We start from the raw sequence: 16,200 nt of genomic DNA, 5'->3' as shown, positions 1-16,200 counted from the left end.
TGTCTGTCAAACGCCATGTGATACGACGCAGCCCCGCCCACCATGACCTTCTGACCTCATCGTGTCGCCCCACCGCCGAAACAAATCTAGTGACAATTTTAATCCAGCTGTTTTACCGATCTCATGGGGCAGCCATTTTGCCACTTGCTCGAGGCTCAGGCTACAACCAATCACAGCTCACCTGTTTTCTGAAGCTGAGCTGTGACTGGCTGTTACCTAGGCAACTGTGATGTCATTTTCACTCGAGAGCAGGTGACAAAATGGCCGCCTTCTGATATTGATAAACACTGCTGGATTTTGCTGCTTAACTCATATTACACTAACGCAATATTAACCTGACTAAAATATTTAGACTAGTGGGGCTGCACAGTATGGGGGACAAAAACTACAATAAATGAATAAATAAATGATTAAATAAATAAATAAGTGTGAAAATAAAAATGGATATAAAAAAATAAAATAAAAAAAATATACAAAAATTATAAATGAAAATAAAAAAACAATATATATATATATATATATATATATATATATAAATCAATAAAAGTAACAACTAATTAAATAAATAAATAAAAAATTAAAAGCGGATATTAAAAAAATAAAAATAAAAAATCAAACATTATATACAAAAAAGAAATTATAAATGAAAATAAAAAAACAAAGAATATACCGGTATATATCCATAAATAAAAGTAATAACTTGCGACTTGAGTTGCCCGACAGGTCGTGGTGACGGTGGACAAGATAGTCGTCCATTGCTCGAGTTCTAAATGCAAGCCGGCGAGACTTCCTTGTTCTCCGAACCGCTCACTCGACCATTGAAAGGGGGTTTGTAACAGCAGAGTCCAACCCAAGACACGCTTAGGACCGCCCCCTCATTTGAATTTACAATTCGTCCTGACAGGGCATCTGGAGCATGAAAAAAAAATATGTATGTGAAAGGGAAGCAGAGTGTTTTTATTTGATTGATATTTAATTCTATTTATATATTTATTTTGTATTTATTTTCACATGTATTTTTTTTTGTATTTTCACTTTTATTCATTTATTTATTTTTAATTTTGTCAGTTTTGGTCCTCCATTACATAGACCATATATTACTGTCAAGAATTTTTGGGGGGTTGACATCTCCTTTAAAAAAGCAGCAAAAACAAAACAAAACTTGCAACTACTTAAAAGCGACGATCAACAAATCCAGTAGCAATATTTGTACAAAGCTACTCACGACAAATTTATGTGACAGCGTGTGCCCTCAGCAACCATTGACTCACTGTCCTAATCATGTCCCCGTCTCTCCTCCCCCCTTGTCGTTAATGAGGCGTCCGTCAAGCATCCAAATGCCCGTTTCCGCCTGCCTCGTCACATTTCTCAGAGCAGCGCGTTTCCAGAGGCGCTTGTGCACGCTGGTGGTGGCTGCAGGGTGGACGGGTTGGGTGGGAGAGGGGGGTGAGGGGGTGCGACCAACACTCTGCAGCTCAGATGCCAACATGCTTTGGAGCACTTTGGAAACTATCAAAGTGTGTCAGCAGACTTGAAAGACGACACAAAAAAAGTGATTTTTCTCTTTGGATTTTGGGCAAAAGGGGCTAAATTTCTTCAAAAATTATATATGGTCAAACTTTTTTTCTGGTTAAAGAAGAGTCTTCTTTCATTTGTAGATTTGGTGTACAAATCATAAAACACAAGAGTCTGAATATTGAAAATGCTCAAAAATGCGTTGAGAGCAAATGGCTGCCACGAATGAGTTCACATCAACATTACAAATTTGCCCTAAAACATTTGACTGGATTCTTTAACGTGTTCCTGATATTGACTGTAAATATTCATGATTGCTAATTGACAAGCAATTTTTTGACCCATTTCAAACTCATTATTCGATATGTGTACGAGAGTATGTGTGTGAGTCTCCCACCTTTTCGCCGTGTCCCAGTTGTTCAGTCTTGACATCACTCAGTGTCTTCCAGTTGGTCATGAATTCGCCACTTTTGGACCGGACCTCCGTCAAGGACTGACTACTGAAGGTGTGGCCAACCTGGTTATACCTGTGAAACACACATCTACATTTTTTTTTTTTGTGTGTGTGTGTGTAGGTTTGAATCATAGGTCGGCCAGTCATACCACAGTAGCTTATAATGACCCCCACCTGTGACCCAAACTGTGTCTAAAAGTTGAGATTGGTGGACCAAGTTCCAGAGCAAAAGTATGATTTTGAGGCACCATCTGAAGCATTATTGTGTTAAAGCCAAAAGGTAAGCAGAACTGCAGTGTTTATTTACACAGCCAACAGTGTTGACGTTAAAACCTTTCAGTAAAGTTGTCCCAAGTGGGTTCAGGTGGCCAAACTGTGTGGTGTAATTTGGTGGCTTGGTGATAAAATGCTGCAGTTATGAACACCACTAAAATATTTTTGTTGTCTCGGGCTCTCACTTGTTTTCCTACTGGTTGTCTTGGTAACATAACAAAAGCCTGGCAGTATATGGAGGGGGGGGGGGGGGGGGGGGGGGGGGGGTCTATAATTGTGGATCATTGGGGTATTATGCAAAAACGTGTTGCAGACATTACAAAACCCTTGAAAGTCTTTAAAATTGTGAAAAAAAAAAAAAAAAAAAGCAAAATACACTACGTCGTGTTTAAATGACGAGCGAACACATCCAAGACATGATCGTCGAGCATGTGAAAGTAGCGCAAAAGCATTCCTATTCCCTCACATGCGGCCTTAATAACAAGATGAGTCACCATTCCACATCCCCGCACCACTCGCCGACTAATAAGCTCTAGCGTCCCATCTGCTCTCACAAACACACACACACGCACACGCACATGCTTCCGAGCGTGCAAATATGGGCGCTCTCCGGCGTCTCTACGAGTCCCGTCGGGACGGTGGAGGAGAAAACAGCACGCAGATGTGCCTGCATGTCAGTCAGCAGCCTTTTGGGGAGCAGCCGAATAACATTTGAACGGAACAAGACCTGATTCAGGTTTTTCATGTGCAGCACTGGTGATTAGTGGTTAACACGCTTGCCACGCAGTTCTGAGGTTCAGAGTTCAAACCTGGGCAGCGGCCTTTTCTGTGTGGAATTATTTTGTATATTTTCTTTCTGTGCTTGCGTGGGCTTCTCCTGACATCAGCTTCATTAAATATCAGAAATTGTGCCCCGACTGACTGGCTAATAGTCTGGATGTACCTACATGCAAAGAAGAACAGAAGCCCACTTGGTCTTATTTCAACAGAGTTGCATATTTAAAAAATATATACATACATACATACAAAGTAGCATAATCGAAGCATTCTTAAAATAATTACCGAAGTAATTTTTCCGATTTTTCAGGAAACACAAAAAAATTAACCATTTGCATCACGAGCTGATTGAGGCAAAAAAAAAAAAAAAAAAAAAAAAGATTTACGCAATTATTTAAAGAAGGTGACAAGAGAGGAAAAGCTTATAAATTCCTGATTTTTATTTTTTTTTTAACATTTTTGTCAAAGTTCTGCATTTGAGAAAATGTATTTTTGAAAAAAAAAAGTGCAGATTTGAGATAAAAGTATTTTTAAGTACAAATACTTTTAAATTTGTAATTAAAAATTAGAATTTCTGAGATACATTCCTGAAAAAAAAAAAAAAGTGTACATTTTTGACAAAAAAGTTCTGCAAAGTTTTTTAGGGAAAAAAATGCATATTTGAGAAAGTATTTTTAAGTACAAATAGTTTTCAAAAAATCTGTAATTTCGAAAATAAATAAATAAATAAATAATTGCTGAAAAGTTATCACCATAAAGTTCTATATTTCTGAAAAATATTTAGTAAAAAAATAAAATAAAAATTCGTGAGAAAAAAAAAAAAAAAAAAGTCATTTGAGGAAAACAATTTTTTTATAGGGAAAAACATGTTTGAGGGGGGAAAAAAAAGAAAAGAAAAAAAAAGCAGATTCGGGGCATGGGTAGGCAGCGTGGTGGAATATCAATGTAATTTCCCAAAATTATAATATTACCTATTCATTGCACGATATTTTCAAAATTGGAGACATCGGAAGTTCGGAACTGACCAGGCTCTCAATGCGTAGGCCTCGGCGATGTCGGGGTTGACCATCAGTGTTGAGCTGAAGAGCGTCGACAGCGAGCGGCCGCCAAAGTCAGATACGCGAGCCCCTTTGATGGCCACCACCGGGTGACTGCAAGCATTGAACTTCTGAGCCTGGAAACACAACAACACGCCATTTGGGTTACAACTAAGATGGCAGCCTTTTGCCTGGGTTATTTCGCAATGTCAACTTTAGACGATCATTACCTGGTCTCCCCACAGTGTGAGCGTCACCATCTTCCCACTGGAGTCAGTCAACGTTAGTGCCCTCTTGGTGAGCTGCTTGCCAGCCTTGGTGGTGATCAGGGCCGCGTCCTCGGCCTCCTTGCACACACCAATCACGTCTATGGAATCAATCGAAATGCATCATGCAGTCAAAAAACAAAACAAAAAGTTGAATTCATCCTATTCATATTTTGACCAAGTTCTTTACCAATGATGGAGTCGGGGTCCTTGCCCTCCAACTGTGAGATGGGCACAAAGTCGCAGTGCACGGCGGGCACACCCTGGCCGTCATCGCAGGGCACGATGCGCGAGCTACCGTTCAGCGTGATCTCGTAGTCGTTTTTTATCGACGTGAACTGTTTGTTGGCAACCTTCAGCGAGCCTTTGGAGATCAGGTACACCTGCGAGATCAAGCCAGACGGTTCGCTTCGTTTTTTACTTTCCAAAAAGAGCAGTTGACTCACCAACGGATGTTAAATAAAAAATACACAAGAAGTGATTACTGTCAAAATTAAACTTTTTACAATTAGCTGCCTTCCCTTGCCAGTTTATACGAGTTTCGGCAAAAATAGTTTATCTACAGTGCTATTTTTCCTCATCCTGTCAAATAAACTCAAATTATTTTAAAATATAAATAAGTCAATTAATTAATCATCCAGTCACATCTACATTCACGCACATTGTTCAAAAGAGTGAAAAAAAGAAAAAAAAGAAAATAAAAAAAACATGCTCACTTTGTTTTGCTCCACCAAGGAGAAAAACTTGTCCGCTTCGCTGTTGAAGGCCGTGATCCTGATTTCTCCCTGCACACAGTGAACGCCACGCGACATTCGAGTCGACGCGTGACATGCGTGCCACGTGTGTAGTCGACATTACTCACACTCTCGTCCACAATCTCGAAGCTGAAGACCTTCCCCTCCCCTCTCGAGTTGCTCCAGTTTCGGATATCCGACTTGTGGGTCACTCGGGCTCTGATGGTCCAACTGGAAGGCAAACAATTGTTCAAAAGAGCTAACATACATGAAGGTTTTTTTTTACACTATCCAATAGATTTACATAAGTATTTCATACGTTTTCTATTGGTGCAATGGACACGTGTCCCCATATGGTGCATGCTACCCCCCCATCTGCTTCTATGTGGTTATAGCATTGATGTTATATAGCTGACATTTAGGCCATAAGCAGGCATCACTCTATGTATTACACAACACGTCTACTTAATAATAATAATAATAATAATAATAATGACAGCTGACCCCCATAGGGCCCTTGAAGGACTGCTGAAAATGACTAAAATAGCCGCCCAAAACCAAATTGGCCGGCTTCCTGAGACTTTTTTTTTTTTTTTTTGCATGCTTCCAGAAATGCCCACGAGTACCAAATTTCATGTTGCCAAGTCAAACTTGTAACATTGGCTACATTTTTCAGACATTTGCTCAGGCATTTCACTTGTGGAGTTAACTCTTAATTTGTTGGCCCACAATAATAACAATAATAACAATAACAACAATATTAATAATAATAATAATAATAATAATAAAGCCTTCCTTTGTTCGAGCAAGGCTTCTTGAGACTTTTGTTTTGACAGACATGTCTACCAAACTGAAACTGGTGGCGGGGGTTTAATTTTCCGCAATGACTCTTTCAAACCAAACGGTGATTTCCTCTGTCTTTCCAGACCACAGACTTCAATTTGAATAGATTATCAATAGCAGCCTCGCAGCTGAAGCAGCCATCTTACATTGCCACTGTTACTGAGAACTTGTTTTCATTGAGAACACTGTTGATGGTTCTGACAACATTATGAAGAGGAATCTTTGAGTAGCCTCAGATATACTTTGCGATAAAATTTAAAATCACACATTTGCATTTTCGTCGCAGAGGCAGAAAATAACGTGGAAAACGCAGCGGAGAAATTAATGTATTCAAGTTAGGCAGGCTTGTCGAGTAGCAACGCAAGATGGCTGCTGGTGGCGTCACTTCACCCGAAGGCGAGTTCTCGGAATTGTTCATTTCCAAAACATTTGGTTCAAGATGTGACTTTTTGCAATTGACTGACTTGAGTTTCCCCATTTTATGGCGGATCATCAAACTTTGCCACCATGCTCCGCCCACACAAAATGACAAACCATAACTCTTATTACTCACACTTTTAGCATCATGCCATCTGTCTGGTCTGCACGTTTCAAAATGTGGTTGCAATTGGACAAGATTTCTTGCAGGAGTCAATCATTGAAGGACCTATTAATTCTGTTTTTTGTCAAAGCGCTCAGATAATTTCATGAGCATCAGACCCATGTTAGGAAACACTAAACATGGCCCACGTGGATGCGCGGGCGTTGCAACGGGGCCAAATGCACAAACAGTTAAAAAATCATTTTCAAGGCGCCAAAAGGCAGAGCCGCTTTTGACTAATGAGCATCCCGAGCGCTCACATCAGGCGCCAAGGCGAGCCACAGCTGTGCAACTAACCAATTCCCAGGGTAACGCCATGAAGGACTCGGATGTCTTTTAAAAGTTGGGCAAAGAAGAAGAAGGCAGACAAAGTTTCTTTTCAAAAGAACCAACGAGGAACGCCGTGCATCTGCTAAGTTACGCGTCGCTGTCTAATGACAGGAATTCAAGAAGGAGTCAAATGGATGTCTGAAGGATGAAAAGAAATTTCAGAAGCTTTCTAATGGACAACTGTAGAAGGTAAAAGAACTGAAGGTGTAAAATGGAGGTCACATATCTTTTTTGCCTAAAGTATCAGTGGCTGGTATTAGCAGCCATCATGAGTACTAGGGTTGGGCGGTACTACGGTAATAAGGTATCCCGGGGTGAAAAATAGAAACAGTGTCACTTTAAATATCGGCATTTAAAAAAAAAAACTAAAATAAATTTATGATATAAATATATATTTTTGAGAGTAAATATAAATATGTACTTGTTTTCAACTTAATAGGCTTATAATTATTTTAAAAACTAATAGCAATAATTAGTCATGTGACAGCCTATAAACCGGAAAAACTAAAGACAAGATGACTAGTCGAGCAGCTCCCGCACGTCTGCAGTTTGGCAGTATTTTGGCTTCAGGTCCGATGGGGGAAAAAAAAAAAAAAAAGCGAGCCGGTAGATGTAGACGAGGCAATATGTAAACTGTGCATGAAGTAATTGCGCGATGCCGATGCGCTGGCCCTGGCGGACTTCACTGTGGAGGAGCGAGCTGGAGCAGAAACCGCTGCCTATTATCGCGAACCCGTCATTCAGGGAGACGATGACCATCTGGTGGAAATGTAATGGAACCACGTGCTTTCCATTGATGTCGAGGGTTGCTTGAACATATTTATGTATTTGTGCCATAAGCTGTCCGTCTGCAGAGCGGTTCTTCAGCACCGCGGGCCAAGTTGTGCATCCTGCTCAAACAGGATAAAGTTAATGTGCTGGTTTTTCTTGCAAAAAATAAAAAATAAAATCTTCTTGATGATATTCTTGAATATAACTTGACGCGTGAACCGTTTTTTTGTTTTTTGGGGGGGGTTTGTGTGGTAAAGTAAAGCTTAAAATGAAAAAAAAAAAATCATTGGAGCACCCAAATCTCAACAAAACATAACCCCCAGAAAACTAAAGAGGAATAACGTGACGATATTACCGTATACCCCGGTGTAATGAGGAGACGGTGAAAAGGTGTCACAATCTTAATACGTCCAACCCTAATGAGTACCCAATACCTTGAAATAAGGCTGTATCAGCCTGATACGATAACACTTCAGCACCAGTGTGACCAGATGGCGCAAATACATCTAATAGGTGAAAAGAAATCAATCAATTAATCAATTTGCGAATATATGGGGAGTCACTGTAAAGCAATTGCGGAGGAAGTCAAGAAAGAAGTAAAATGATGCCAACTTACTTGCTCAGGTATGGGTTGAGTTGGTATATTGGGGTGAATTTGGTTGGACTCTTGGAGGGACTGCAAGATGGGGTCGCCATCCCAGACCCCTTCATGGGCGACGGCTGCATGGGCGAAACCATTCCAGACCCCTTCATGGGCGACGGCTGCATGGGGGAAACCATTCCAGACCCCTTCATGGGTGACGCCTGCATGGGGGAGGCCTGCATGGGTGACGTCATCCTGGGTGCTTTCATGGGCGACACCTGCATGGGGGAAGCTGTCCCAGGCGCCTTCATGGCGGACGCCATTCCGGAGCCATTCATGCGGGACTTCTTCATCGGAGAGTTTTCACAACCTTGGTAAAAAAGTAAGGAAAGCAGTTTATTCATTCATCCATTCCCTACTCACAAATCACAATACCGCATAAGGACTTTCATAGAGTGAACCAATTAGCTGACTATAAAAAAAAAAAAAGTCCGCTAAAACTCCTGAGTGGATCATTCCTAATGAAGTCGCTGCATTTGGAATCATTCAATGTTCCCATGAACTTTCTAAGCGTTAGATATTTTTATCTTATGAACTGCACAGTTGAACCATCAATCAAAGGTGAAACACATTAGTACCTTCAGATAAGAGCGCCTTGATTTACATTTTTTTTTTTTTTTTTAAGATAGATACCAGCCATTGCTTAGCTGATTTTTGGTCTTGAGAAACAAGCAACGATTGGCGTTACAAATGTACTTTTACTCCCCCACCACTAGATGACACCAGTGAACTTCACAACATCCGGAGAATAGCAGTTGAGTAAGCTGCAAAAAACGTATTAGACAATCTTCGTAGAGGATGAAGAATATATGCTTGAGAGTGCAGTGTTACCTCGCTATAACGCGGTTCACTTTTCGTGGTCTCGCTGTATCGCGGATTTTTTTAGTGCAACTTCGAGTTCCTTTTTTTTTTTTATAGTAATATACCCATTTTATAAAATTTATGTGTTTGAACATTGTGAATGTTTGAACAAGAGAGAAATGTGAGAAAATGTATATGCCTCAATGAGAAAAGTACAAACTGTGTGGTTTAGAGCCTTAAAACATTTATAACAAATGTAAAACATAAAGCTAACTACTTAGCAGATTTCATTTATTGCGGGTATTTTTTGGAAACTAACCCCAGCGCAAAAAGAGGGAACACTACATTGCTAAATTGTTTGTCTATACCACAGGTGTCAAAGTCCGGTCCTCGAGGGCCTGAGTCCTGCATGTTTTTGAGGTCTCTCTTTTCTCCAACACACCTAATTCAATGGTCAGGATCATTATCAGGCTCCTGCAGAGCTTGCTGATGAGCTTAAATATGACTTAGCTGTGTTGAATGTGGGAAACCTCGAAAACATGCAGGACTCAGGCCCTCGAGGACCGGACTTTGACCCCACTGTCTTCAAATATCAGTCGCCGCTTCAAGGGTCATAATGCTGCAACACCGATGTGATTCATCGGCTTATTAATGAGACTTTTAGAATTATAAGAATAGAAAATAGTCATTAATTTCATAATATTTTAGGGGAAATGTGACATTCCGATATATATCTTTTTATTTATTTTTTTTTTTAATTGATCTGTCATTGTTGACATTTTATCCATCAAAAGTGCTAGTGGTATCCGCACTTGGTGTCGGTTGCTAATAAAGAGTTGAGTACTCGTACTGGTTACAGCTATATATATATATATATATATATATATATATAAGAAATAAATAAAAATGTCTGGGTATCAGGACTAGCATTTTCAGTTTGGTGTCCACTCGATGAAACTTTTGCTTCTCTTCTGTTGGCAGGACGTCCCGATGATGTCATCGCTCACAAAGTTTTCCTTTTGTTTTGTTGGCCGCCCGCTGTGAGCTCGCCTCCCTCCTCGCTGGACGGCGACCAGTCACGCGTGACTCAGCGGACGCAACACCTCAACTCAAGGCTTGGCGCAGGCCAGTGGCCATATTGAGCCGTCGGCCATCAAAGGACATCCGCGGACACGAGTTGCGCAAATGCAAACGTGTCTCAAGTGGCGGTTTTGCACGCTCGCGTGCGGCTCGAAAATAGAATTTAGACGGCGTGAAACTCCTACATATTTATTGATATTGACTACACACTGAGTGAAATGGCTGATGTCCAAAATAGTCCACCAAAAAAAAAAAAAAAAAAAAAAAAAAAAAAAAAAGATAATTTCACTGAAATTGATGCAAATGATGGAGACTATAGAAATTTGTTACGATTTGACATTTTTTTCATCACTTGTATATAATAATACCCCGACTTGCTGGCCCATTATTATTCCATTATCCTTTACTATCACAGTGAATAATAATGAATAAAGATTAAAAACATACCAATAAAGTGGAAATGATTTTAAAGAGCTCTATGAATAAAAGTTGAGTTTAATATTTTATTGTTGCTGACAAAATTCTGCTCACCCCATTAGCCCGTTTCTCAGTAATGTAGTGAAAATAGTGGGATGAATATTTTGTTTGCACGTTAATTTACATTGTACGCCCCTAAACGTATTTAAGCCCCTAAAATTTCAGGTGGGTGGCCACTGTGCTCCTTATTTAAATAATTGATTATTTAAATGCATTTAAAATTCCCCCCAATGTGCCATTTTGACATGTAAGCATAAATGAAACCGTGAGCAACAACAACAACAATGTTGGTCTGGAGTGCCAGTCATGTTTTTATGGTCTTTTTCTTAAACGGATACATGGCGCCACCTGCTGTTCAGACTCAGAAACATCAGTCTACTTCTTTTTGACACATGAATCATAAGCTCTGAATTGGCTCTCACATTGAGATTCTGCTAAGTTGGTGCATCAGAGGCATAAGTTGGACATTGCACGCAGCTGTTGCGGCCTCGCGCATTCAAATAATCAGCCGTGCGGCAAATGTATAACACATTTCGCAGGGGACAGCGAGGGGAAAGCGGTTGCAACTTACTATTTATGCCATGTCCAGAAGGTCCCGGGATTTCATCAGATCTGGAGGTGCTCGCCACTGCCTCCTGCTGGCCTGAGCTTTGAACTGCGGGTCAAACAAAACAAGCATAAGGACACCTTCTTCAAATAAATCGCCAGTCATTTTTTTTCAGATTTTTTAGGAAACACAAAAAAATTAAACATTTGCATCATGAAGAGATGATATATGCCAACAAAATTTTTTGCAAAAACAATGATTTACGCCAAAAAAAATATTTTTTTGCAAAAACAATGATTTAGTCCCCCAATTGGTTTTTCTTTTTTGCAAAAACAATGATTTACGCCAAAAAAGTAATTTTTTGCAAAAACAGTGATTTATGCCCCCCATTTTTTTTTTTGCAAAAACAATGATTTACGCCCAAAAAAATAATTTTATGCAAAAACAATTTACGCCAAAAGAAAAATTTGTTTTAGCAAAAACGATTTATGCCAAAAAAATATTTTCTTTTTTGCAAAAACAATGATTTACGCCAAAAAATATTTTTTTGCAAAAACAATGATTTACGCAAAAAAAAAAAAATATTTTTTTTTTGCAAAAACTGACAATCTGCAATATCTCTGTCTCTCTCTCTTGTGTGGTATCGGGAGGAAGTAAATCCCCAAACACACACAAAAAAAATTGTTTAATTATGTCATTGGCATTGTTATTTGCTTTTTCGCTCAGCTATGGGAGACAAAAATAAATCAGATTTTTGTGAAAACAACTAAGTGCATTTTTCTTTTCCCTCACAGGTTAACGGTGTGGGATTGCCGATCTTTCCTCCCGTCTCGGCGGCTGTCTGCAACACGTCCATGTCCAACACCACCAGAACACGCCTGCCACACAAACAACAACACATGAACACACAAACACGTGAGCATGAATACACACCTCAAACACAAACAAATGCACACACGTGCATTCTCACCCCATGGGCACGGGCGCATCAAACACACACACCTGCTGGCCAAAGAGGAGGAGACCGTCTTCTTGAGCACGCACACGCAGTTTGGCTCCAGCAGCTCGGCTTCCCTCAGGTGGTTCAAGTGCGAGGCCAGCAGGAAGCCTACACAAACAAACACACTCACCACGAGCGCATGACATGCGACGACGACACACGTGCTGGAGAACACTCACAGGACAAACTGCGCACGCCATCACTCAGGTTCAGGCGGTACCTGGTGTGACCTTGTTTGCCTGCCGGGTACTCACGGATGTGCTGGGATGGATGAAGAAAGGGAAACACTGCATCAGTGAAAAGCGAAACGTATACTTCCTAATATGTAGAGGAGGCCATTTGCAATGTAAAGAAATGTTTTTTTTCCTTATTCACATTGCAAGAAGTAAATATGTTTATGCTGATTTTTTATTTTTATTGTGCACATCAGGCAGCAGACGTCGCGATGATCCTTGGATGGCATCTTGCTGCCAAAAAGTATGCGTCATAAAGGTGGACAAGACTGCACATATGCACATGCATTTGTAAATAGCTCAGTCTTCATAATTTGGAAAAATGTTAAAATTGTAAATAGATACTTTGATAATTTCGTAGTTAGATAATTGCTTTTTGGCATCAATATCCTTTTTTTCTGAATTGTTTGATGTTATTTTGAAGAAAATAATTACTTTGTATGTTTGACCTGTAATAAAAACAAAAAGTATTGGTGCCAAAGTTGAATTTTACATGATCTATATGCATCTTTTCACAAAACCCTGGATTTCTTCTTTTTTTCTTTCAAAAACAGGATTGACAGTTAAACTTGCCTCTCTTCTACTACTGATTACTCAAGAATAACAAATGATAAAAAATAAAAATAAAAAAAACTAACTTTTTTTCTGATGGAAGATTAGGTTTAAGCTTTCTTTCGGTAGGTCCCATGTTTAGAACAATATTCTGTATGCCGTCAAAAATAGGTTAAAATTATGTAAAAATGGCTGGCACTGAATGGCAAATGGGTGGCATTCAATGAGTTAATGTACAATCGACTCACCATAACCTGCAACACTGGATTTGTGACTGCAGACTCTTTGAAAAGGGCCTAACACAAAAAGAAATTCAAAGAGTTAAAAGGAATGACGTCACACACACACAAATGTCTCTTTTAACAACTCTAGGGGCCACATCAACAACTTGAGGGTTGTATAGCGTTCACAAGGTACTAATTTTAACACAACTTTCTTTTGTAAAGCAGAGCTTTTGAAAAGCATTTTTCCTCACGTGTCAAATCAGCAAATGAATGACGTCACAACCAAAACAACAATGGAGGAAAACTGTTTTGTGGTTAGGACGCCTGTCGTTCAAAGAGCACATTTGATCCATAAATCATATAGTGACATGCGTCAAATTCTTATGTAAAGCATGACATGATTCCCGTCGTCGCGTAAATTTAGTTACGCGTGTTAGCATTTTGTGGCTAATGTGATTTTACCGATTGCCAACGAGCGTTACACTATGTTGTACTAATATCCACAATTGTTCATTCTCACCTCGATCGCCCCTTGCGTGAGTTTGACGCCCATGTCTCCGCGTACAATCGTTCCAAAACATTCAAGAGTTGCGCTCCCTTTAAACGTACTGCCAAATTCAGAAGTGGGAGTTGTCGCGACGAAACAACTCGGACCGGATATGCTACATTTATGCCTCCAAAACCATATTTATTTATTTATTTTTTATTTATTTATTTATGTTTGCAATTTAGAGATAGTATGTCTGTTGTAAAAACACCAATATAAATAAAACTAAATTTCAAGTGTATGAATTGTAAATATAAAAACACCAATGTACGGAACAGAAACCGAAGAAAAGGAGGCCCTTGTTTTATTTTGAAGGGTTAGTACTTCCAGTCACCAAACTCACGTCTTGTCCGGATTATGCCAGGTTCTACTTTAAAAAAAAAATAAAAATAAAAAATAAAATACAGATCACAAACAACTAGCTACAGTATTGTGGAAGTATAATTCTTCTAACAAAATCAGTAAAATATAAATTACAGTAGTTAGATAATCTATGCACATACAGCAACGAGCAACGCAGTAGGCAGGTTGTATTTTATTTTGAAGCTTCCCGTCACGTGACAATGCGGCTAAGTATGGCGGCCGCTGGCTGCCTTTGCGGCATGAAAGCCAACTTTTATTAAGTTTTTCCCAAATGGATCTTCCGTGCGTCCCGTGGCAAGACCACGTTGCTCGGAAGTGGGCCGGACTCGAACCCAAGTTCCGGGAGCGTTTTAAGTCCCTGCTTGAAATCGAAGATGTCTTTGAAAGCGCCCTGAGTGTGACAACGTGAGCAGCTTCTTGACAAATCCAGTAGATTTCAGGCCAAATGTTAAAATGGTGTTTGTGCTTCATGATTTCGTGCTCAAATTTATTGTGCTACTCCTTCTGGTGTGCGCAGCAGTGATAATGAAAGACAAGAAGTTGTTTTGCAGAGGATAAAGAATCTATACCATGGCAGACTTGCCAGTGATTGTTTTATTGTCTGCATGCTCGACTTTGTTTCCAGGCAGGATGACGTGAAGGGTCTGCGCAGCATCTCCGCAGAAGGACATCGTCACACACAAAAGCATGCCGGGGAGGCGTCCGCGTGCAGGGAGAGAGGAAACGCCAGCTTCAAGAGCAGGAAATACACGGAGGCGGTGCTGCACTACTCGCAGGTTGCTCTTTTCTACCTTCATTTTCATTTATTTACTTTCTTTTCCCTTTGACAAATGTGCATAAATTGTCTCCCACCATCATAGGGCGTATGTTTGTCTCCCCAAAGTTCGGAGCAGCTGTCTCTGTGCTACGCCAACCGCTCGGCGGCCCTTTACCACCTGCAGCTCTACCAGGTGAGACTGTCACTAATAGACTGGCTAACACTGGACTGACTGGTCGCCAGTCAAACAAGGGAGATGTGTGGACAATCACTGACAAACTTTGGACTGGTTGCCACTCAATCGCAGGACACCGATAGACAAACTTCAGATTGTTCATCGCCAGTTACTCACTGGGCATCTATCAACCAATGGAGTGGTCATCAGTCAATCATAGGGCATTTGTTGGCAAATATCGGATTGGTCACCAGTCAAACACAGGACACATCTGTAGACAAACTTCAGTCACTGGGCACCAATCAACAAACAGACTGGTTGACAGTCACTCACAGGGCATGTATTATGTAGACTGGTCATCGGTCACTCACTGGGCATCTATCAACAAATGGACAGGTCGCCAGTCAATCACAGGGCACTCATTGAAAACTTGATTGGTCGCCAGTCCATTACAGGACACATACACTGGATTGGTCAATGACAGGGCATATGTAGACAAATTCAGTTAACATAACTAGACAAACACTGTCGAGGTTGCCGTTGACAAACCCGGGATTGGTCGCCAGTCAATGTACAGTTTGTCCCCCTCAGGAATCTCTGGATGACGTGTCGGACGCCGAGAAGAGCGGCTACCCGTCGATTCTGGCGCACAAGCTGGAGAAGCGTCGCGCACAATGCCTGATGCGTCTTTCTTCCCCCGACACCCGTGCAGACCAAAACGACCGGTTGGGGATGTCTCCCAAAGTGACCGTTCAATTCAGCCCAGAGAAAGGTCGCCACGTGGTGGCGTCGGAGACGGTAGCGCCCGGGGAGGTGATCCTGAGTGAGAGGCCATACGGCTTGGTCCTTGTAGCGAGTGGCGGTGACTCGGGGTGTGAACGCCGGCGCTGCCACGCGTGTTTAAAGCAGACGTGGCGATTGGTCCCGTGCGACGGGTGCTCGTACGCCCGCTACTGCGACGCCCGCTGCAGGGACGCCGCCTGGGCAGAACACCACCGTTGGGAGTGTCCGCTAGGCGCCCGCTTGGCGGCGTCGGGCGTCCTGTCGCAGCTGGCGCTGAGGGTGGCGCTCAAAGCGGGCGTCGCCGGCATCCGCGCCGCCGCCGGAGGAGAGGTCGCCACCCCGGCCGCAGCGTATGCGGGCGTCTACAGCCTGCTGCACCACTTGGAGCGACACAGCGCCAGCATGCGCTTCCTGTGCGCCGTCACCATAGCAACGCTG

At 41.3% G+C, this 16,200-nt stretch overlaps 1 protein-coding gene across 5 annotated transcripts in view; it reads right to left on the bottom strand.

Moving 5' to 3' along the window:
• The window catches only part of LOC144005856 (replication protein A 70 kDa DNA-binding subunit-like), a 42,245-nt gene that overhangs the window by 3,701 nt on the left and 22,344 nt on the right, over window positions 1-16,200 (bottom strand). For 4 of the 5 annotated variants that reach the window (XM_077504280.1, XM_077504281.1, XM_077504279.1 and 1 more), the window contains 12 exons: window positions 13,162-13,209; window positions 12,308-12,389; window positions 12,131-12,236; window positions 11,921-12,006; window positions 11,153-11,236; window positions 8,197-8,533; window positions 5,185-5,287; window positions 5,039-5,107; window positions 4,513-4,705; window positions 4,287-4,423; window positions 4,045-4,193; window positions 1,913-2,042 (listed from right to left, as the gene is read on the bottom strand). In XM_077504280.1, the coding sequence (XP_077360406.1) occupies window positions 1,913-2,042; window positions 4,045-4,193; window positions 4,287-4,423; window positions 4,513-4,705; window positions 5,039-5,107; window positions 5,185-5,287; window positions 8,197-8,533; window positions 11,153-11,236; window positions 11,921-12,006; window positions 12,131-12,236; window positions 12,308-12,389; window positions 13,162-13,209 (1,524 nt within the window). Of the gene's footprint in view, window positions 1-1,912; window positions 2,043-4,044; window positions 4,194-4,286; window positions 4,424-4,512; window positions 4,706-5,038; window positions 5,108-5,184; window positions 5,288-8,196; window positions 8,534-11,152; window positions 11,237-11,920; window positions 12,007-12,130; window positions 12,237-12,307; window positions 12,390-13,161; window positions 13,210-13,657; window positions 13,819-16,200 lie in introns of those variants that run through there. The other variant, XM_077504283.1, reaches the window with a different exon arrangement.

The sequence above is a fragment of the Festucalex cinctus genome, chromosome 18 (genome assembly GCF_051991245.1).
Source record: "Festucalex cinctus isolate MCC-2025b chromosome 18, RoL_Fcin_1.0, whole genome shotgun sequence".
Taxonomy (NCBI): Eukaryota; Metazoa; Chordata; class Actinopteri; order Syngnathiformes; family Syngnathidae; genus Festucalex; species Festucalex cinctus.
This window is presented reverse-complemented; position numbering and strand designations above follow the sequence as displayed.